Source organism: Struthio camelus, chromosome 3 (assembly GCF_040807025.1).
Source record: "Struthio camelus isolate bStrCam1 chromosome 3, bStrCam1.hap1, whole genome shotgun sequence".
Taxonomy (NCBI): Eukaryota; Metazoa; Chordata; class Aves; order Struthioniformes; family Struthionidae; genus Struthio; species Struthio camelus.
In genome coordinates, this window is record NC_090944.1 from 10,183,310 (window position 1) to 10,206,418 (window position 23,109).

The following is a 23,109-nucleotide window of genomic DNA, read 5'->3' on the forward strand; positions in this document are numbered from 1 at the left end:
TGCACAGTGGCTAAACTGTTTTCAGTGAACTCTCTGCAGTTTTAAGCTCTCTGTTGTTTTTCTGGCATTGTGATACAGATTAGGAACATAAAAAAAATCACTCACTGCTCAGTGTTTAGGTGGACAGGAGGGTGCTTTTCTCCCTGTGGCTACTGCTGTGTGAGGAGCAGGAGGAAAAGCACTCTCTGCTAGGGTATGCTGCATGTCCACAAAGACTTGTTAGGCCTGGGCGTAGATATACCAGCAGAAGTCCGTTAGTGGAGAGATGCTCTGGAGCTGAAATATTCAAAGCCCAAGAAGCCTTGGAGCCAAATGCATTTGCAACTAGAAGTCTTCCTTTCCGCCTCATTCAACATAGGTCTTTGGGTTGGCTCATCCTTTTCCCATCTTTGTCTCATTGTTCTCCCTTACCTATTCTCTTCCAGTTCAGTCTCCTGCCTTCAAACTCCTGTGAGTGTCCTCCTTTTAACTTCTTTAAATCTCCTTTTCATCAACCAGCCAACCAACTTTTCCACCTTTTCTCAGACAGTTTTACCACCCAACAAAGACTGTGCCTGTTATTTAGCTGTCTCTGACCTTACTGCAATTTTTAATATTTATATTGGGCAACTTTTAGCTCTCTCCCTCAATAATCCTTCAAGAATGTCACTTTAAGAAGGGCAATATTTATAGTTTATATTCAAAATATTTCAAAAGCTCTTAAAGGGATGGTATGCTTTTGTTAGGCCAATGGAAATGAAATAGCTAAATATAATTCTAATGCTTTTGTCTGGAGATTTTGTTTGCTCATCCTTAAGGTACTTCTCTGCAGTCCCTCTGCCATATCTGCAGTCCACTTTCATTTTGAAAGATGTCCCTTTTTGTGTTTGTGCTCAGTCATTAGTCTTTCGTCGTTCTTCATGAGAGCTCCAACACTGTAACATGGAGTTTTGTAGTGACTGAGCTTTCTGTAATGAATATCAGCTAAACCCAATGGCTATTTACTCATTTTTTCCAAACACTCCCTTAGCTATGTTCCAGATATAGAAATTGTCAACATTTTGTCTTTTTAGGCTCTTATCCACTTGCACAACTTATTTTTGTTAAAGACTCTCTTAGAAAGCAGATTGCTTAGCCATTTCCAGGACTTTCTTTCTAGAATTCTTTTATTAATTTTAGTGTACATAAAAATGCTTGTCTAAAGCCTTTGGCTAGCATGAATTGATTCTGAATTCTTGCCCTAGTAATCTTTTCCCTGGAGGCCTTCTGAATGGCTGCCTATCGTCATGCGTTTTTTTCTTCTGTTGCCTATCTTTGTTCAGTCTTTGAGAAATCTCTTCAGTCTTTGAGAAATCTGTTCAGTCTTTGAGAAATCTCTTCTGAATCTGTGTCTCCTATACTGCTCTTTGCATATTTGTTTTTGTGAAATCATGCTCCCAATCATATTTATGTATATCACATAGCTGTCAGGTTGCTTTAATAAAAGTTTGATAATAAAGAGAAGCTTTTCACAGTACAAATACAGCGATCTATCTTCTTTCTGGATTTCAGCCTACAATTATCAGGTATTAAGCGTTTATTCTAAGGGCTGTGTTGATGTTTAGATTCACAAAGAGTGAGAATTGGCATGTTTCAGACATCTAACCTTGTATTCAGACATCTCAAAGCAGTAACCTCTTACTGAAATCATTCTACAGAGAAAAGAATAAAGCTACAATTTTTGTTATTCTAGTTGAAAAGCACAGGTATTAGAGTATCTTACTCTCTTTTCTTCTTCATCTTCCAGATTATTTAATGTTTACGAACTCCTTACTTTGAGATTGCTATAAATAGATGTCTCCTAGGCATTATATTTACCTCCCTTTATCCCTGTTCAAAGTTGCTCTGAATTCATCACATATTCATTACACTTCTGTTATTCTTTTCTTTCCATTATGCCCATTTACTTAAGGAAATTCTGTGTGTCGCATAACTGTATTATGATATTATAGACATTCACAGAATAACAGAACACGTGAGGTTGGAAGACACCTTTAAAGATCATCTAGTCCAACCCCCCTGCTCAAGCAGGGTCACCTAGAGCAGGTTGCCCAGGACCCTGTCCAAATGGCTTTTGAACATCTCCAAGGGTGGAGACTCCACAGCCTCTCTGTGCAACCTGGGCCAGTGCTCTGTCACCCTCACAAGAAGAAAATTTTTCCTCGTGTTCAGATGGAACCTCCTGTGTTTCAGGTTGTGCCTGTTGCCTCTCGTCCTGTAGCTGGGCACCGCTGAGAAGAGTCTGGCCCCGTCCTCTTCATCACCCCCCTCGACCTGCTGGCAATGCTCTTCCTAATGCTTGTGGACAAATCTTCTGTTAAGACCCTTTTCTGGAGGCTTGGGCCTCTATATTTTCTTACTGCCAAGACTGCTGCCAGTTGCCCCAGAAATCATCTCCTTCCCAGCCAAAAGAATATTCTTGGTTTCCATTTGCATGTTCAGGAACAAGTGAAGTTGAATCAAGGAAATAAAGCTTTTCATGAGTCAGCAATACTCAGACCTTTGAACGTTTTCACCCTTTGTCTTTTTAAAAACATTTTTTGTTTGTTTGTTTTAGGAGCTACAAGAACCATGCAAGAAATATTCTGGCAAACGAAAATGCAATCAGGAAATAATGGCCCCAGTTGCCTAATCATTTGTGAACTTGCTTGAGGACTGAGTAGGTTTTTGAGGTTCTTGCACCCAGTCTGCACTACTAGGACAGATGACTTTGGGAAATCACTCTTCAATCAGCCTTTGATCTCCGCAGTCAGCTTCCTCTATCCTCAGCTGATTCAGCAGGCAGAAAGTTCCCCCTCCTCAAAGATTTGTCCTCTGTTTCCTCTCTATCTGTCAGAGGTTTTAAGTGTTTATATCAGCATTTGGTTTATTCACTACTCTTTCAGGACAATTTCCGTGCTTCAACCATCTTCCTTCATTTTGTGGTCGTCATCTTGTTGCCTTTTGGAAGCTGTTGGTATTACAACTCTATGTTGTCTTTTGTGAGAAGGGCATGATACAAGTCCTAAAGCAATTGTTTGAGTTCACATGCACCAAGACAGCAGCTGAGGGAGCATTTCTGTAATTAAATCAAAATGCCATTATTATGCATAGCTCACTTCTGAAATTTTCGCAGTCCCCCACCTCACACATAGCAATGGATTGTATCTGGAGACGACTTGACAGTATGCATTCCCCATCTTACATATGAAATCCTGAGGGAGCCATTCGGATACCTGCTCAAAGAGGCATAGGAGATCTATGGCTGGACCAAAACTGAGCCAGATGATTGCAGTTTATGCCTGTGGATTTTACATTAAAAAACCCAGAGATTAAAAGAACAATTTAGTTGCCTAAATAGATAGCCATTTAGATGCTATAAGATGTCTGAGACATCTACAAAGGGCCGACAGATTGTCACAGGGCCTGTAGGAGACCTGTCTCCTTCCGGAGCAGTAGCTGCGGTCCAGTTGATTTGTTCTAAATGCTCACAGATGAGACTAGATGCCTTCATGGCACAGCTGAACTAATCCCTTAATTTCATGTCGTTCAAGATATCATCCTATGTATTGAGCATGTTAGAAAAGATACTTACTCTGAAAAAAGTAGGTAATGTAGCCAGATTATTGCCATGTGAAAATACCTGAAGTCAGAACTGCATCACCATATATATTCCACACATCATAACATAACTGCTTTTTTATTATCTAAGTGTGATAATATTGTTTGGCTTTGCACCATATGAATTATTTATACTAGGTAAGGCTGTGCATTTGGACTTTGAAAGTATAAAAATGCTGTCAGCACAGGGCTTATCATATTTAGAGAAATTATGTTGCACATCCAGAATGCAGTGTAATAGTGGATTATACTCCACAAAATGTAGGTAGTTGAATGCAAATCTGGAAAGAACTTTGAAGTCTTTAAGACAAAGGCATGGTGCAACTGCATGATGCAGTACAAATCTTTTATCCTATAAGTTTTTCATATGCATGGATAACAGGATATATTTCCTGGGCGGATCTTTATTCATTGTGTTTATCTATTATGATAAACATTTTTCATTAATTTTCAAAGGAGCTTTGCAGTGAAGCAATCTTCTGAGCTACTAAATTCATAACTGTATGACGGCAGAAATCAATGATACCAGACGTGAAATAAAGCAGAGTGGAATTTAAAGCAGTGGCATAGTGAATTTTGTGCTTTCATTGATGGCCAAAGTTTTAGCTGCAGTACAGTAGCTGCAGTTCGGTACAGGTCCTATCCAATAAGCAAAGGGTGCTAGGCTCCAGTTGGATGCCCCAAAGTCTTGCGCTGCTATGTTTGGTCCCCAGTTCTCTGCTTTTTCCATACTTCCTTTTCTCTTGTTCAGGAATGACCTATATACCTAATACCCATACATAATGAATTAAGGGTTTTATCATTTATAAAAACTATAAAAGAAGGTCTTTTACTGTACTCTAGTATGTCACAACTTATAGTTATAGTAGCCTTGTTAAGTTTCTTAATAGCTATTTTCTTATCTGGCATAATAGACAAAAATATGTTGAATAAGGTATTTGGAAGTGAATGAACAGGACTGCAGAATACAAGGACTGAAGTTCTGAATAACAACATTTTTTTCTTCTGAGGAAACTAAAATCACGTTATCAAAAATATCCGATAGAAACCCAGGCTAGGCAGTGCAAGATTGCACTGTGAAGTGCAATTCTCCCCGCAACTCAGAATCTGAAATTGTGGTGCACTAGATCTTTCCCATTATATGAATAACTTTAATCAGGGGAGTAGTTGCATTCATAAGATGTTTCCAGAATCAGGGTCATAATTTTTATCAGAAATCAAAAAAACTTTCCAGGAATTTTAATTTCTCTTACTGATATTTCTCAGCTATTACCAGGATCATCACATGCATCAGACATACTTTTTCCTAATGAGACTCTGTTTTAAAGAAATAGACATTTTCTTCCCCTTGTTTTGATTTTTTTTTGTATTAGTGATATATTTATTATCTAATAGAGGGTAGAGCAATACACACATGGAATGCAGCAACTCTGAGGAACGCCAAAGTAGAAGGTGACAAAATCAAAGAAGATTATTGTATTACCTTCCACATAGAATGAGTTGAGAAAATACAATAAATGTGTTGTGGATTTTAGCCACTCTTATAAACATAAACAAAAGATACAGTGTTAATAAACAAGTTAAATCAAAACTGTATTCTGTGCTGTTACTGTGCTGTTATGAAAGCTTAAGAATAAGTAGTAGATTTTCTTGTGCTTTCTTTGAGGAGATGGAAATAAACATATTTGGAGAGAAAAATGATGGGTTCTGTGTTTTGTTGTAGTCTTCCACAGCTTGCATCCTAGCCTGAGAAAGAAAATTGAACGATTTGTACTGCTTTATGCTATTAAGTGTTTCAGTTCCAGCCAGAATTGTGACACTTTCAGCGCATACCTTTTGAAGAAATTCAGTACCATTTTTCAAAACCACTTGTCTTCAGTGCAATATCTTCACTTTGTCATTGTGTGTTCATATGGCCACGTTTTTGGCCTTTTTTCGTTTCTTAACACTCTCCAAAATGCTTGTCATGAGATACATTGCATTTTTTTTAGTATTTGAGATTCTATGAAATATGTTTTTGTTTCCAAGAGCAGAATTTAAAGTTTTTGTTAGTGCAATGGTTATTTTAGCATGCTTTTTTTTCAGAAAGCATACAGTATAAACCATTTATGTGTTAACTCTTGGCTCAAGAGCAAGGGGCGTACAGTCGTTAATACTAGATTGCTCTTAGCTATAAGGCTAAGGTTCTGTGTTTCCCGTTACTTCTTCCATATTTAATCCTTTATTGTATGAATTAACTTTGAAATTAATGTATCTTAATCTAAAGTGAGCATTTCTCACTCTAAAAATTGCATATCTGCTTGTTTTGTTCTATAGTCGCATAGCCTAGTGCTTACGTTTGCACAAGCTGGACGTCCACAAGCCTGGCACCACATTTCCATGGTGCCCAATATAACTGATTTGTCAGTAAACATGATTCGTCTGTAAAGGTGCCGCCCGTCAGTTCGTTTGCTGAGTAAGTTTAGGGTAAAATTTGGGCTTTTAAGTGAAAACTTTGTGAAAGTACCAATACGGTGGCTTTCTGCTCTCAACGGTGTAGCTGAAAGATGTTTAATCGGCTATATAAAGATCAGATAGAAATTGTAGTTAGGTTACAGGCTACTTCATCAACCGTGATGAAAAGATGGTAATGCAAAAGCCCCAACTCTCTGTGAGGATAGCAGTGTTTAGGATAGAAAGGCTTTGTTAAAGCTAAGTGAACAAAGGAAGAAGAGGGGCAATTCACTCATATATTCACAGCATTTAAGGTTGGTAAGGGCTGACTGCAGTATTTAATTTGACATCTTTTATATCATAGGTCATTACATTTCAGCCAGTTACTATTGTATTAAGCCCTATAACTTTTTCATTAAAGTTGAAGTGGCATTTGTCTGAAGTGTTTCTCCCAGAAGGAAATCTGATTTAATTTGAAAACATCAGGAGATGGAGACTGTCACTTTCCTTCTTGGTTTGTAGGAACATCGGTCTACAGGAACAGTGAATCACAGAATCACAGAATGATCCAACAGTGTAACAGAGCAATGCAGTGTTTTCTAGCATATAACCATCTTCAGAATTAAAAATACGTGTCTACTTTTCCATTTGAATTTGCCTGGTTTCAGCTCCTACCACTGACTCTTGATATGCCTTTTCATTGCTAGTTCAAAGACCCCTTTTGCACTTAGTCATCTCTTCCTGAGAAGATGCTTGTATCCTTTAATGAAATCACTTTTGGATTTTCTTTTTGAAAGGCTAAATAGATCATGCTCTTTATGACTGTCACTGAAATTATTTCTGAGGCCCTCGAATTAGTGATGTGGCTCTACTTAATGCTAGTGTTGATCTCACCAGTGCTGTTTTTACCCACTCCTTTTTCACTTAGGCATCCCGGTTCAGGCACTGTTCCTTTTCTGTTGCAATATTGCAAAGGTATTCCATATTTAATTGCTTGTCTGCTGCCACCCTTACACGTTCCTCAAAGATTGTTCCCCATTTGTAGGTATGGTGTGCGTCCCTTGTTCCCTTGGTGAAGGTTTTAGATATGACTGTATTTTAATACATTTTTGATAGAATGGGCCCAGCACAGCAAGTGCTCGCTTTGTAAGACCATCCTGTCAGCCTTCTCATCTGAGTTATCCACAGATTTTAAAAGTTGAGACTTCATATTTCTTTAAAATTATTGATGAAAGACTTTAACAGCAACAGGCTTTGTACCAATCCCTGCAGAACGCAGATAAAAATGCTGCCATTCAATGCTTGTTCCCTTTAGACAATTTTTTTTTAGAACTGTCATTTAGACAATTCTTAATCCATTTAACATGTGCACTATTGATATTGTATAGTGCTAATTTTTTAATCAGACTGTCATGCAGCAATAAGTCAAATGCATTAATAAAGTCTAAGTCTATTACATCCATGCTATTACATTCTACATTTATTACAACTAGACTTGTAATTTCATCAGAGAATGAAATCGAGTTTGGCTGACAAGACCTATATTCCATAGAACCATGTTGACTGGCATTAATTATATGCCTATCTTCAACACTTTTTCTTCAGTTGAATGTCATATGAGATGTTCTTTTGTACTGTCCAGGACCAGTGTCAGACTAATCTGTTAGGTGATGTGGCTCATCTAGGTCAGTGATCTCTGCTCCGTAATGGCCAACAAAGCAACACGACTCAAAACAGCAATATCCCATATTGCATATCACAGCCAAACCAATTTCTGTAGCACACGGAGATTTCTTCCAGTACAAATGGTAAAGAAGCTCTCCACTGACATCTGCAACAAATCACTCAAACCTTTTATGAAGCTGAAATTCCTTTTGAATGAAATTAAATCAGAAGAAAACTCTCCAGCACTTAATGTGCTCCAACTGTGAATGGCTTTCAGTCCACAGGACCAGACCAGAGCAGGTCCAAAGTAACCCCTTCCGAAATGTTCATTTTACAAACCCCCTCCTGCTGGGCAGTGCTTCTCGCCTTGTGAAGACATAGCCTGTAAAGGCAGTGAATGAGATGATAGTAAAAATTTGTTCTCTCCTTTTGTCCTATAAGCTGTATAATTTCTTTTTTCCTTCTGTGGGTTCTTCAACATACAGCTATTTTAAAAATAAAAATAGACAAAATAGCAGTAGTAATAGTTTGTCTTGAATTGCTTGGTATCTTACTATAAAAAAAAATTTGCTGCCAAAGAATACATAGGAATTTAGTAAACGAAAGTAAGAATTTTTTAGAGCTGCACCATATAAACAATATAGTTGTACTATACAGCTGTACCATGTATACCTGCAAATAAGAAATAAATTCATTAATTGTCATGTTGTATAAAGTTTTAGAAAAAAAGCAATATTCTTTGTTCAAACTGATAAATAATCTTTATTTTAAAACCATTCAACTGGTTTTACTGAAAAACATGGCTGTATTACTCTGAAAAGATTATCAGTTAATGACCTTATGTATCCCACCTTTCACTGTGACCTTTTAAGCTCAGAACGGTAACTGTGATAGTCACCACAAATGGATTTTCTAGCAGATTTTGCTGTTGTATGAGCCATATAAATACTTCTAAAATGTTCATTTACTGTGTAATTCGTATGACCTCTCCTAAAACAAATAATACACTTTAATAACATTCTCTACTTAGATGTATGCCTAATATTGCAGCTGTGGTATGTGTTACATTCTGTAGGCGCTAGAACCACATGTGATTTCCTGTGATCCTTTTTTCAGGCAGAAGTTTCTAGAAATTGAGCAACATTTTGTTAAGATTACCAACTGCAAGACTGGCCCATGGTGATACACTTGTGTTCTTGCTGTATAAGACTTACATATATTTTAATACAGCTGTATAAAAGAGCATGGATCACACTGAGAAGATAAAGTGATAAATTCTGTAAAGCAGCGAATCAGAAATTCGTAGTGGATCCTGAGCCAAGCATACCCTCAAGTTCAATGTGACAAAGTCACCGAAGCTATTGGAAATACAAAGAAGAAGGTATAAAATAGTAGGCATGTCGTATACCTGATGTGTTTTGCTGTTTTCTTCCAAATAGTAGGAAGAAGCACCCTGACAAACTGGGAAGTGGTCAGAAAATCATGAGTGGCAGGAAGAGAATAGATAGGGAATCCATAGGAGAGAATGCATAGGAGAATACATAGAATACTCTTTACCAAAGAAGGTTGCGGGTGCAAAACTTTCCCATGCATTCAAGGGTGGATTGGACAAATATGCGAGAGAGAGAGATGTTGAGGGCAGGTAGACCGTTGCAGGTTCAGAAAATTCCCTGAGCTGAAAATAGTTAGAGGCTGGAAGGATAGTCAGGAGGTATCTCACATATAATTTTTTAACCCTTCCCTGGGCATCTGCTTGTGAATGCGGGGACAGATACTTAGCTAGAGAGAGGCAGTGGGTCTGACCCAGGACAGTCCCATATTCAAAAAGAGTCAAAAAATGAGTCAGTGTCCAACAGGGGGATTAATTAGAAAGTCTGATTTATTAAAAACTCTGAGAAAAGAGCTAAAGGATGACTTTATAGTAGTCTATCTGCACAAAAAGATATTTAAGTACATAAACTGAAGTAGTAAGTAAAATGCCTATTCTCTTTATTTTTGTTGTTTGTTTGTTTGTTTTTTTTTTTAAGTGAGAGGTATTAACCGCTTGAGCAGGTTACCTTGAATTCTGGGGGATTTTCTGTCAGTTGGATTCTTTGAGTCAAGAGCTATTACTTTTCTGAGCACCAAAATACGAGCCTGCTCCAGTGAAATTCTCTCATCCGTGTTAGGCAGGAGGTCAAATGAAATGATCATTACAGACCCTTCTCCCCTTAAAAATCTATCAATCTATGATTATTTCCATGCTTTTCACCCCCATTACTTTGAAAGTAGCAGAGTAGAAGTTAAGCATATTGTCGAAATGTGGGTTCTCAGTGTATTATTGTCTAACCTTTGCTTATTTAACACGTTGCTGTTTTAGGGAGAAAATGGAAATTTTACTACTGATAGCGCCAGCATAATAAAAATTCCCAGGCTAGTTGGAGAAACAGATGCTCAAAAGACTTACTACTTTTTCATGTAATACTTTGCATATTCACTCGGGCCTAGGCTTTAGCTAGCACAAATTGTTTTTGCTCCAAAATCAATAAGCACTGAAATCTGTATCAGCTGAAGACCTGTCACCCATTCCTTCCAATTATATTTAGACATTTACATTTATGTCAGAAAATGTACGAGAGAGACTGTTATGTGTATTGCACCAAGGAAAAGGGAAGAAATATGCACAAAAGTAGCAGGTGAGAGACTGGCTCTTGCCTTCGGTGTTTTATACAATAGTATTGGGCTGGAACCACTGAGAAGTTGAAGCTCTCAGGCCGTATCTGCTCTGTCTGTACTCTAGAGGAGGCTGATGAGCATGGTCTGGCCACTGCCATATTTCTGAATCTCAACCTCCAAAACATGGTGACTTGTCCAAACTGCTCGTTGGGAGTCTTTTATGGCCAGTGCTGAGCCTGAGAACTGTGCAGTTAAGTGCTGGTTGACCCAGGCCAACGCCATGCTGGCAACGAACAGCGTGGGCGATCACGTCCTGCTGCCTGTGCCCGTGCCCTTGCGCTGTGATTTATCGATGTGGACGTAGCCACAGTGGGCTCGGCAGCTCTCAGCTGGGTTCCTGCATCACCTGTGTCATACGCGGGAGGAGACGAATGCTTCAAAATGAGATTACAAATGGGCAGCACATCAAGGCTTGCTGTTAAGAAAACCATTTAAAAACCCTCTATGGAAAGAGCCTATTAATTCTGCCCTTTCACAGGCTTTGATACCTCCTGCTTTACAAGACTTACAGCCCTGTAGAGTATCTCCTGGAGTTAGGCAATTTATTTCAGTGGGTAAAGAGAGGCAAGTCATTTTTTTGTTAAAGAGGTGGGGCAGGAAGGTATAGTTTTGTCGTTGCTTGCATTTTATAACTTCTTATTCACCCAGGGCTGGACTAGCTGCAGATGAAGCCCACATTTCGTGCAACGGTGCTATAAGTCTGAGTGAGTGGGTATTCACAGGTGAGGTGCTCTCAAGCCATCCTTTTGAAGTTGTTCCACTTTGCAGGAAATAATTAAATGCTTACTGGATACAGCAAGTTAAAAAGAATGAGTATGCCTCTATAATCCGCTGGCTTGGGCACTCACCTGGGAGATGATTAAGTAGGTGAGACTCTAAACACTATTAGGCAGAAAAAAATTGAAAAGAAGCACAGAGGTGTCACTCAGATGTCTTTTTCCATTGCTCTTTATAGGAACATTTTTGCCAGTTTGAATCCCCACTGAAAGAGCTCGCTGTAGCTAATCCTCTGAGAGTGGCTGTGTTTTCTAAGCGGGAAATGGATACAGGATAAACAGACAATCTGCTGTTGGCACACAGCCCTCTCTGCCACGGTGTAATAAAGTCTTATCATCTGCAGCTAGGTTCTTCTATGGCTAAGCTCGTTCAGAAGTCGAAGGAGAACTGAGCACCATAACTGGAAATCCGATAATGGCACCTATAAATAAAGGATTTCTAGCTGCACATTTAACGGCAGATTAAAATATATTTAGTGATTTAATAAATTATTTTTAAAAAACATGATTCAAACCTTGAGCTTTTTGGGAGGAGGCTTCTAAAAACATTCATACTTGTCAAAACCTCTTGGAACTTAAAGTGAAGCATGCCTTTACTGTTGAATGTTAATTAAAAGCAATAGGTGAACTGAGGACACTGTGACCCTCAAATTTAGTATAAACGGGCCTTTAGGGAGAAAGTCTGAAGGAGGCACTAAGGTGAAGAGCTCAACATCACTGAAAGAATGGAATCCATCACCGATCAGTTTAAATTGCTTCAGCCGTTCAATGTTAGCCTGTTACACTTCTTGTTAAAAGACATGCAGCTTTTTTTCAGAGCAAATGGGTTTATTGTTTCTCTTTGATTACTGGCTATCCATTTAAAGAAATCTTACAAAAAGATTTGATTAAAAATACTTCCATATTGTTTTTTTAAAGAGAGCAGTGGTTCGTTGGTTGGACACCTGCCGTTTTTTTGGTGCGGTAGTCTACCAAATGTCTGAAACCCAAATCCAAACATGATCGTTCTGCTTTCATAGTCAAACTTATGCCTGATGCAAAAATTGAGTTAAGAAGATAAATAGAGAGAGCCCAATTTCAGTTTCCTTATATCACTACGGCTGCAGCAGAGTCATGTCCAGCACGGAGGGGCTGATAGTTTCCACATACTACTTAGGGCAACCTCAGGGCATCTTTTGATTTTTCATGTTAAGCTACATTGCACCTGCAGAGCGATTGTTCTTTTTCTTTTCCGCTATCCCCTGCTACTGTCTTCTCTCTCTACTTTTTATGGTTAATCTGTCCCACATCAAGCCTTTTACCTCTTATGCTCATGTGTCTCCAGCTGATTGGTCCAGTTTCCATTAAAATTATCGAGAAGTAGGAGTGCTCACCACAAATGACTAAGATTGTCGATAGTAGAAAGAGCCACACCATATTCTGAAAGAAAATCCACTAGATTGTGGAAAGGCTTTGAGGAAAATTAGAGGTGAATCTGATAGGCCCAGCAGGCATCGCCTCCTCGCTTTTCCTCCGAGGATGAATATTGATTTTAAATATGCCTCGGTTCTAGCCGTCTGTTCACCACACATCTGAGGATTTTTTCTTGAGGTCAGGCGATAGTTCTCAGAGTAGCACTGTTATTTCCTTATTCAGAGAAAAAGAAGAAAGCTGATTCTTTGAACTTCTGGATTAGTCAGAGCAGACAGTGTTGACAAGACGTAATTGCTGCTCCAATTGAGAGGTAAGGTAATGCCTCTGTTGTTTTGAAGTTCTTTAGGAAAACTCTCTTGTGATCTAAACCTAGTCATCTTAGACATGCAATTTGCTCCTGAGTGATAAGAACCTTTCAAAAGATTCACATCAGCTTTAAAAAAAAAAAGAAGTAAAAGAGTTAAAGCTAGGAGCCAGTCCTTACTCTCTTTTTAGTTGCGAGATGTAGGCTTACCAGAGCTGGACAAATCACTGTCCATGCGCTCTGCTTTTTAGCTCAAGCAACAACAAAATTCCAGACCTTGGCTTCAGCTAAGGCAAGCACCAGTATCTTCCCTGACAGCCCATATAAAACCGTGCAAACTGTAATGCGTTCCTTCCCTGATTTAAGCTGGCCATCGATTTATGCCAGAATATAGAAAGGCAATCTGACTTTATCATTGGGCCAATTATCTGCAGCTTGTATTTTTATTCTTATAAACGTATAATCCCTTTCCGTTAAGCCACCATCAGATTCTGCCCTCAGATAATGAGCGGATTCCGTTGGTTTCAATATTGGTGATGCATGTGGAAGAGGAATTGGGCCATCATTTGCCTGGACAGCATCCTGGTGGACAGGATGACATGGCTTTAGCTACAGGCTACAAGTAACTTGTACATTTTTACCTTTTAATCACAGTGAGCCTATCTTTATTGTATTGAAGTGCACTGGATAGGAACCAATTTGATTGTATCAGAATTTCCATGGTGGATACATTACAGGTACCACAGCTATATCCCCTCTTACTCCTCTGCATTCTAGACTAAATTTAATCCTAGTCTTCTAAATCTTTTTAAACCTTATCTTTTAAATCTCTTTTCATAGCTAACCCACCCTTCTGTGCCTCATTTTGATTTTCTTCATTTCAGGTGGCCCAATTAACTGATACAATGGTGTCATACTTTTCTGTGTTGTATCTCTTTAATGTATACTAGGATCTTTCTTATCGTTTGTTTCATTTCTCTTGGTATTGAATTGTTGTTTTCACTGAACTCTCCTCAATTACTCATAGGCTCTGCTTTTTCTTGTTTGGTGACAGCTAATTCAGAACCCATCAGCAGGCCACATTCAGCTGTTGGTTGTACTGCTAGCAATCCAAGGCAATTCTATGGAAATCAGTGTAAATGAAATAAAAATCTGGCCTAGTGTGATCAAATAGCTTATTACATTCCCATAAAAAGGCAGAGCTGGCTGTGCAATTTACTTTTGCTTAGTATTTCCTTATGATTTAACTGAAGAGTAGGATATATATTTTTTCACCACTGGAGATATTATGCTAAGAAAAAATGTCTACGTTTCCATATTCTTGATATGTGCCATTGTAGCACTCAGAACAATGGACTTTGATCCTGAGTGAGGTGTCTGAACACTCATCAATCTAACTGTTAAATAGTTACAATGAAAGAAAATTATGTGGCTTGATCCTTCATGTTTTGTGAAGCTGGATCTTTCGATACTATCAAGGGTATGTAGACACCTAAGGAATGAAAAAACAGTGCCCATAAAGTAACGGAAATTAGAAATAATATATTTTAACGTGCCATAACACGTGCTTATCTTCCTTGAACTTCATCTGCTATCATAATGTTCAGTCAGGATCTCTTTGATGCACTTTGAAGCCTATTGGCATTCACGGGTTTGGGTAGTGTGGAATAGTTCAAAATCCCTTGTTTGATCTTGTGTAAACATGTACTTGAAGTTTATTTTTTATATTCCATTATTTTATCTGTTTCTTACCTAATGGCTGATGAAGTCCAGTTTCCTACAATCAATACAATTTAGACATGTGATTTCTCATATTTTAATATTGTATTTAGAATAGACTATTTAAAAATATTTTACTAGGTATCAATTACAAGTTTTTAAGAACTGTTTGGTTTTTCCTAAAAGATGACAAATTATTGTCTTAACTCATTGTCTCCCTGGCTAGTTTATCGCATTATGGCCTTGTCCAAGCTGGCGGACGTAGGCACGTTTATAAAAGACTCTGTAAAGAGGCTTAGCCCTAAATGCTGCAATATCAAAACACTGTTTTTTTTAAAAAAAAAAAAAAAGAAAGAAAAGAAAACAAAGGATTGTGCTGTGATTCTCAATATAAAAAGCTGGATATACGTGAGCTAATTTGACTAATAACATCAGATTTTATTTTGTCTTTTAAGGTAAAACTGGCCACACAGAGGCTGTACGCGTAGTATATCAGCCAGAAAACATCAGCTTTGAGAAACTGCTCAAGGTCTTCTGGGAGAATCATGACCCGACACAAGGTAGAGTGATGAGTGAGCCAGTATTTAATTATCTTACTAATTACAGCTGGGATAATTAGTGTTTGAGCTGTGTGGAAGAGATGAACCTTGAAATCACACTGGAGCTCAAGAATATGATTGCAGACATTTATTGACAGAGAAAGAGAGGGAGAGAGAGAATGAGCATACAGAAACTCACAATACCCCTCCTTTACAGCTGTCTGTGCTGGGAAAATTCCCACAGAGAGGCCCACCAGACAATAGAAATTTTTTTCAACTTTGATTATGACAATTTCTTCCGTAATGCTATCTTTTGTCTCCTAAGTTAAGGCATATTTCTTTACAGCTTCGGAGCTGGCCATTCTATTTGTGCTGAAGACCTTTATCCTCCTTAAATTTTAGGGGGGGAGGTTGTTTTTTATATTTTTAAATGACTATGAATGTCTTTTATGATTAGAAAAACAGAAAAAAAGACATAAAAGATGGTATGTAAAGGCAGCAGCATATTCGCTCTTTGCCGCTTTCGAGTCTTTTGATTTAATTTATCTTTCTTGGAAGAGACTTCATGATGACATTACACACATCTGTGCAAACATAAATGGGAAACTGTGTTGAGAAAACATCTTATATGTTTATATGGTTTCAATAAACATCATCCTTTCTACCATATCCTAGAAATATTACACTCAGTAACTCATTTCAATTTTTTAACAGCTATCGCAATTATGCCACTTGTTACTGCATCTGGGAACTAAAAATGCAGATGATACCTACAGAATAGGAGACCATCTTGGGAACTAGTAACTCTGAGAGGGATCTAGGGGCTATTATGGAGAAGTGCCTTCCAGTGAGCCCACAGCGCAGTGCTGTGACGAAAAAGGCTGTTGCAACTCCTGCCTGTATGAAAAGGGGATCCGTCAGGGGTAGGGATGTGATCTTCTGCATACACCATCAGTAAAATCCCACTAAAATAGAGCACTGTTTGCAGTTTCAGTGCTAACACGTCAAGAATGCTACAGAGATATTGTTGGGAATTCAAAGGAGGACGCAAAAAGGATACAGAGGCTAGAAAACTAACCTAGTGCTGTGAATAAACACATTCAACTAACTGAAGAGATATGGCGCTATGATCAAGCCACCTTTACAGGTACTTATGTGAGGAAGAGATACCTCATAGTGAGGTTGGCAAGTCAGCCACTGGTAAGCCATAACAGGATCCAGTAGCTGGGAGCTGAGGTTTGAGAAGTTCCACCTTGAAATAAATGAGTTTTGCAGCTCTGAGTGTGATTAAATGTTGGAGTCTTTTTCCATCACTCACTTTTGAGTCTTTTAGATGGGACTATTTCTCATGTTAAAAGAGGTGCTTGAGTCAATTCATGAGAAGAAATTCCATGTTTGTGTGTCAGGCGTGATGGCCTACACTGGCGTCTGTTATTTATGAGCCTCCTCGATCAACCCACTCCTTTCTAGTTGTATGTTCAGAACAATTTGTCTGCACCATCCTTAAAACAGTTGTAGCTCTGCGTTGATATAACAGCTATCTTCAAACCATTCTTCCCGGCCTCGGTGGTTTGCTTATAGAGGTCAGGAAAGACGTTTTCCTGTGTCCTACTATTGGCTGTATTTAGGTCTTTTTTTGTTCTTTTTTTCTGTGACTTATCATAGATTGGCCATAATCAGAGGCTGGACAAGTGTTTTGATATAGCAGAGAGAATCCTATTTCTAGATAAATGCTTCATGAGTCTTGCTCACACGCTGAGAGTCAGGACTGAAGGCCAGGCCTATAGGATTTTTCACCTTCCAGAGCAGTATGACCTCTGCTAAAAAAATCTGGGCATCTGACACCTACTCAGTTCTCTGCCATTTCTGTAGTCTTGGCTTTTACAATGTATGTTTAGTCCCTCCTGGTGGCACACATACAATAGGTCAATCTCTAAAGGACTTCAGTGCTTTAGGCCAGCTGACGTATGTGTGCTGGATATAATGGGATCTGGATGAGGTATAATAGTTGTGATAAATGGGCCAGATCAGATGATCTCATGATTTTTTCTGGTCTTAAAAGAAAATGATGACTCTATGTCTTTATATTCACCTTGCATTCTCACATAACTAAGGTTCCAAATAGTGCCAGTCTGTGCTTTCAGAAGAAGGCTGGATGCTGGCAGATGTGTGATTTACTCTCTGATTTCTGGCAAGTGGGGAAACATCACCTAATTAGCCTGGGCACAGAGCCACACTAATGTGACTGTAGTCCTTCCGGGATGTGAGCTAATATCTTTGCACGACACTGTGCTCTGTAGATACCCAAGCCATTCACAGCCATTGCAGGCATCTGTGTGGCACTGCAGTGCTTAGTGCTTAAGCATACCTAAACCTTTATATAAGCTTGAGTCAGTAGGATTTCCAAATGGTTCTTCCGTAATAATTTGCGAAAAATGAGAACATCATTTTATCCATATGGAAGATGCCAGTCCCTGAAACCTTTGTATACTCTAGGCTTAGCTTACGTGGACAGGTTTCTTTACCTACACATTTCTGAGGTTGCTTAATGCTAAACCCTGTTCAAGACCTTTGCAAAGCTCATCACATCTCTACTCCCTTTCTTGAAATGAAAAAAACCTAAGCCTCAAGGTCCCAATTTCAAGTTCCTTTGTTTCTTCTCATAAGATAGGAATTGTTTGCTTAAATACCCTTTTCATGTTTGAGCAATTAGCAGTAGAAGTTCTACAAGGTGGAAATGTTCCTTCACCTTGGCCTGTATCTACCCTTAGCTTTGATTTTGCTGTGGGAAATGAAGTTTTATGTTAAGTTACTGAAAGTGAGAGTTATCTCTTTAACCTATAATATTTTTCTGCTTTTCTGAAGTTCAAATGTGTGTGAAGTCTTATTTAGCCACCCATATGGGAATGCACTGTTCAGACTATCAAAGAGGAGATTTTTGCTAAGCAGCTAAATTAGGAAGATTTCTTGTTCATGAGATTCTGCATACTCATTGGATGAATCCAGTGTCTTACATAGGCAGAGAATGCTGGATTTCTTGAATAGAGTGCTCACTCAAAAGTAGAAAAGCTTTATTTGGGGCACTGTCTTATCTTTTTACCATGGAATTTTCTAATACTAATGCAAAGATGAAAAAAGTTCTAATGTCATTGAACATCAAATATGGAAATATTTGTACATTTTGTTTCCAGTTCTGCTGAAGGACTTTTCAAATATTGATCTAGATGGTACCGACTTGCTAAGGAGTCCAGACTGGCAGTACTATCATTCATTATTGTAAAAGCATATTACTTGTTCAAATGTTTCCTGCATTGCAAACAACTGGACCTCCTGCCTTCAAGATGAAACTGGCATCTCATTGGGATTCAAAGTTTCTCTGGGAGGTAGCCTGACTCTTGTTTGTTGAAGTATTATACAGAAGTCTACTGAAAAGCAGGAACCTTTGATCGAGTCAAATAGTCTACGAGTTGAAAGAGATTCTCCCAGATGAGCATCTCCTAAGTATGGGGCCCTTATAAAGTCATCCTTGACTATTAATTTAGGCTGTATTTTATAATTCATTACTTTTGGGATACTAAAAAAGCAACAAACAAACCCTTGACTTCTGCCAAGTGGCATATGGTTGTCATCTCTGTTCAGCCTCTGATGCACAGATCAGTGTTCCTTCTCTGCTAGGAATAATCTTATCTATAAGAGGATTTCGGTGTATAACTCTGGATGTGCTTGAGGTGGTTGCTTCTTTGTGACTGCTACAGAAAAAAAGGAATGATTGTAATATGCTGCAGTATTGCCAAAGAAGCATTTCCTGATCTTGCAGATAATCAATTTGTGTGTCATTTTTTTTCTTTCTAAAGTTTATAGAGGCATAGGTTGGATCTGTTTCTGCAGTAAAGGTGACATTCTCAGAGCCTTCAGGATTTTTAAGATAAAAGCCTGCCTGTCTCCTTTAGATTGTATCCTCACTGAATACAACGGTTCTGCTGGCATCTCCCTGCTTTGTGTCTAGAGGGATGTGGACTTTCAAACCGTCAGTCTGTCTGTGTTGTCCCTGAGCCACATAGTGCAGTTTCACAGTAGCAGTAAGGTAATTTTAGACTTAACCGGTTACTACGGAAAAGGGCAGTTTTATGTTGTCTACCTGACCTGTTTGTATGATACGGCCTCAGCCTTTGTGTTGACACTGACAATTGCAAAGTTCTCTGATCAAGCTGGAAACTAACCTGGCATGAAGTGAAATCAAGTGTAGTTTTCAGCCAGGACTTGCATTGCCAGGAGCATGATTGCTGGTGGGACCACCCTTCTGGCATTAGCACTGTCCTAGGGTTTGTGAGCCAACTGGAAACGCAACTTTGCGTATGTTCAGAGAGGAAGATGTTATGTTTTGTCTGATCAGAAAGTTTTGTCATTATTTGTGGAGAGCTGGAAACTATTTCTCCAATACTAGAGAAACCTGTTTGTCATGGTGCAAAACTCATTCCTGCAAAGTCCACTGTGGTTCATAATTATCCTAACCCTGAAGTTGTGAGGTTGAAGTCTGACACATGTCAGAGATTTCAGCCCAATCTAAGGCAGTTTTAATGAAAGGCTCCTTGTTGCTTCCATAGCTGTACGTATCCTTTTAGGAGCAAACAAAACAAATACCGTTTCCCTCTCTTTAAAATTAATTTGGGGCAAATGAGAAGTTCACTCTCCTCCTTACCTCTTTCCTGTTTTGAATAGGATCCAGAGCTGTTGCTTGTTTCGGTCATTCTCCTCCCCGGGTTTATCAAGAGTGCCTAATCCTTCCCAGCCCACAAGAAATAAGAGTTACTACAACAACAGTTCTCTGGAGTGAGCCCCTTTGTACAAAAATCTTTTATTGCTGCTTCTGGCTTTTCTGAATTAGTGGAAGGAGCTGACTGAATGTCAGGACTCTACAGTTTTGGCAGCCTTCTGACTGTGGGGTGAAGGGCAAAGGCACCAACGGCCACTGTGTCCCAGGGGGTTCTGGTCATTTACTTTTAGTGTGAATATGCAAAAATCCAAAGTTACCAGTGCGTAGTCTCCTTTTTACTTCTTTCTATCCTGAAGAAGTCCTTATCTTGCCCGTGTTTATATAAGAAATGCTAGCAGAACTGATATTTTTCCAGCAGTTGAGGACCATCTGTACTACAACAAACTCATCACCTGCCAGATTCGTTCAGAACACCTCTTAGTCCGTATGTCTTGTGCATTCACGATAAAGAAGAGATGCATGAGCCATTTCTCCTCCCTGTGACCTTCCGTACAGTTTGGCATTTAGCCTTAGTGCTGATACATGAATTCTCCAGATTAATATCTGGTTTTCATTGTGCTGACCCATTTTAGTTGCAGAGGGTATATTTATTTCTCACCAGTTTTGAAGGACTGTACTTTTTTTAGACCTTGCATAAGGAATCTATCATCTGCAAATAATTAAAATTAGACACTAGAAATGACATTGTATTGCTAATGAGCAGATGTGTCTACTTATACCAGTGGAAGAACAGCTGTACACATAAAAAATGCTACAGCGACCCTAAACCAACATTATGTATTCTGCTACAGGCCTGTAACTTCATTTAGAGATTAAAGAACAGGAAAAAAGTAATCTCTCATGTAAAAAATATAACCATTTTTGATATTTTTTCACATTTCTGTGAGTGTGTTCCCTTTATAATTTGTACAGAAGTTGCAAGAGTCAGAGTAAAGCACAGAGAACCTTAGCCTTGTATTTCAAATGTTATTAAGAGCCCTGATGGTTCCAGCATTATTGCAAGGTGTAACAAAAACAGTAGAAATGCAAAACCTATTGTCACCACACATATTAAATAGTATTCAAAATAGAATTACCCACCCCTCAGGGAGCCATTCTTGGTCCAATACTCCTCAGTATTTTCATTAATGACTCAGAGGATACAGTGGAGAGGATACTAATTAAATCTGTGGTAGAGACAGTGCTAGGAGGCTCTTGGAGGAAAGGAATACAACACAGCTTTCTGTTGATAAATTAAAAAAGCCATGGAAATCAATATATGCTGAGATACAATAAAGATAAATGTACATTGGTTCAAGCAGGACTGAACACTCAGCAGTAGAAATATACACTATTTCAGTTGGTAGGAGAGCATTTGCAGCATCATGGCTCTCTTTGGAACGGTCTAGGAATGACTGGAAAAGGCCTGACACTGCACACACTTTCTGAGTCCTCAAAAGTGTTACAGGGTGCCATTAGCAGTTGCATTTTTGTGTAAAACAAGGCAAGAACGCATGTTGTCACTGAGCAGCACTGCTGACATAAAATCAGGCAAAGGTGTCAGTGCCTAGTCTGGTAATCTTTTCATAAGAAAGTAGACTTCTCTTCAAGACTTACAGAGAACGTCAAAGGGTGCTCCCGCTGCATTCTCCTCAGTAGCAGCAGGCTGGAGGCCTGGGGGAATTGTGGCCAAGCTTTCCGCAATTGCCCGGAGGTATAAGGACAGCCAAGAAGAAAGATATGGGTCTCTTAAAGCATCCACAGTGTCCTCTCTTACCTTCAGATCCTTTTAAATCCTCTGTTGCCAATGAAATCTCAGTGGTGGGATATAACTGACTGATGTCTAGCGACCACATCAGCACAACGGGTTCCTTGCCCGTTGTCACCTCATAAATACCTGTGTTCTATACTTTTTGCAAAATAGCAAAGATGCCCTTTGCCAGTGGTGCTTAACCACTACTGCACTTTGAGAATGCAACTTTCTTTCTTTCATATACTGAGATGCTTAATTTCAGCTGGCCTCAAGGATGTTATGTTGTTCCTGTTCTTTGTCCTTTCTCTGGAACTAAATATGCATTAAAAATAAATACTTATTATTAGACTGTTCTGCGTCCCCAGGAATTTCGGCTGTCATGACCTAATTTGCATTTTAGGCTCTTTTTATTCAGAGAAATTAGAATAGACTTTTTCTGACCTATATTTCCAGTCTAGGAGCTGTTGTTTTTCCATATCACAGTGAGAAGCTGAGATTTGACTCTGCATCTTTTTAATGAAGGGGAGTGTAAGCTAGTGCAGTGGTTGCTGAGATGGCTGAATCGTTTGCATTATAAAGTGAGCGGTGCTGAATCGATTCTGGCTCAAGGGCAAAAATCCTTCTGGGCTCTGGTTTCTTCTTACCTTTAAAACCACTTTTAGCTTTTTTATTTTATACATGATGATAATGTGTTTTTCAGTTCTCCAGATCTACTGAAGATTTTCTTTTAATATTGCTACAGTCAGTAAAATGGTGCTCTAAAGATGAGAAAAACCATGGCGCCAGTCTTTCGCAGCACTGAAGATGACACTGTGACTCTTAGGCTGTGGGAAGCGTGCACCCGTTGCTCACAGAAAGGGATTCCTTTTGTACAGGCTTTCTGCATCGGCTAAGAACAAGTTTGGAAAATGCTTTTGTTCTATTACAAGCCACCGAAGGGTCACTTCTGGGTTATTCATAATTATAGCATAGCCGTGGTTCATTTTAATTCTGGCTTGTTGATTTTTAATTTCTGAAGGAAAATCAGGACTTGTCAATGCTTGACTGTCTTCAGTAGTTTTCAAATATCCATGAAGTCAAAGGGTATGTGGTGTGAATAACGGCAGCTAGATTTGCATGCATGTTTTTAGAATTAGAAAAGAGCAGCCTAAGAAAGTCTCTTCCTGCAGCATTTTTGGGCTGTTCCTAATGTTTATACAGTGAAAGCAATAGGCAAAGTTAAAACAAAATAATACCAAATGTTCTTTTCTTCTTCAGATAACCCACTTGTGAATTTACTATACTGGGGTCTAGAAATCTGAAGCAACGAGGCATGGCATCATTAATCATAGTTTATAGTGATTATTAGTAGGCTTTTAATCTTTGTTTTCGTGTATAATTAGGTACAAGAGGTCACAGCCAACTCTCTTCTAAACAACAAT

At 38.8% G+C, this 23,109-nt stretch overlaps 1 protein-coding gene across 14 annotated transcripts in view; it reads left to right on the plus strand.

The window, feature by feature from the left end:
* Positions 1-23,109, plus strand: part of MSRA (methionine sulfoxide reductase A) — a 302,387-nt gene that overhangs the window by 173,782 nt on the left and 105,496 nt on the right. For 11 of the 14 annotated variants that reach the window (XM_068936879.1, XM_068936878.1, XM_068936877.1 and 8 more), the window contains one exon: positions 15,099-15,203. The exons of 2 other annotated variants lie outside the window; for them this stretch is intronic. In XM_068936879.1, the coding sequence (XP_068792980.1) occupies positions 15,099-15,203 (105 nt within the window). Of the gene's footprint in view, positions 1-2,575; positions 5,308-15,098; positions 15,204-23,109 lie in introns of those variants that run through there. One more of the 14 variants, XM_068936880.1, reaches the window with a different exon arrangement.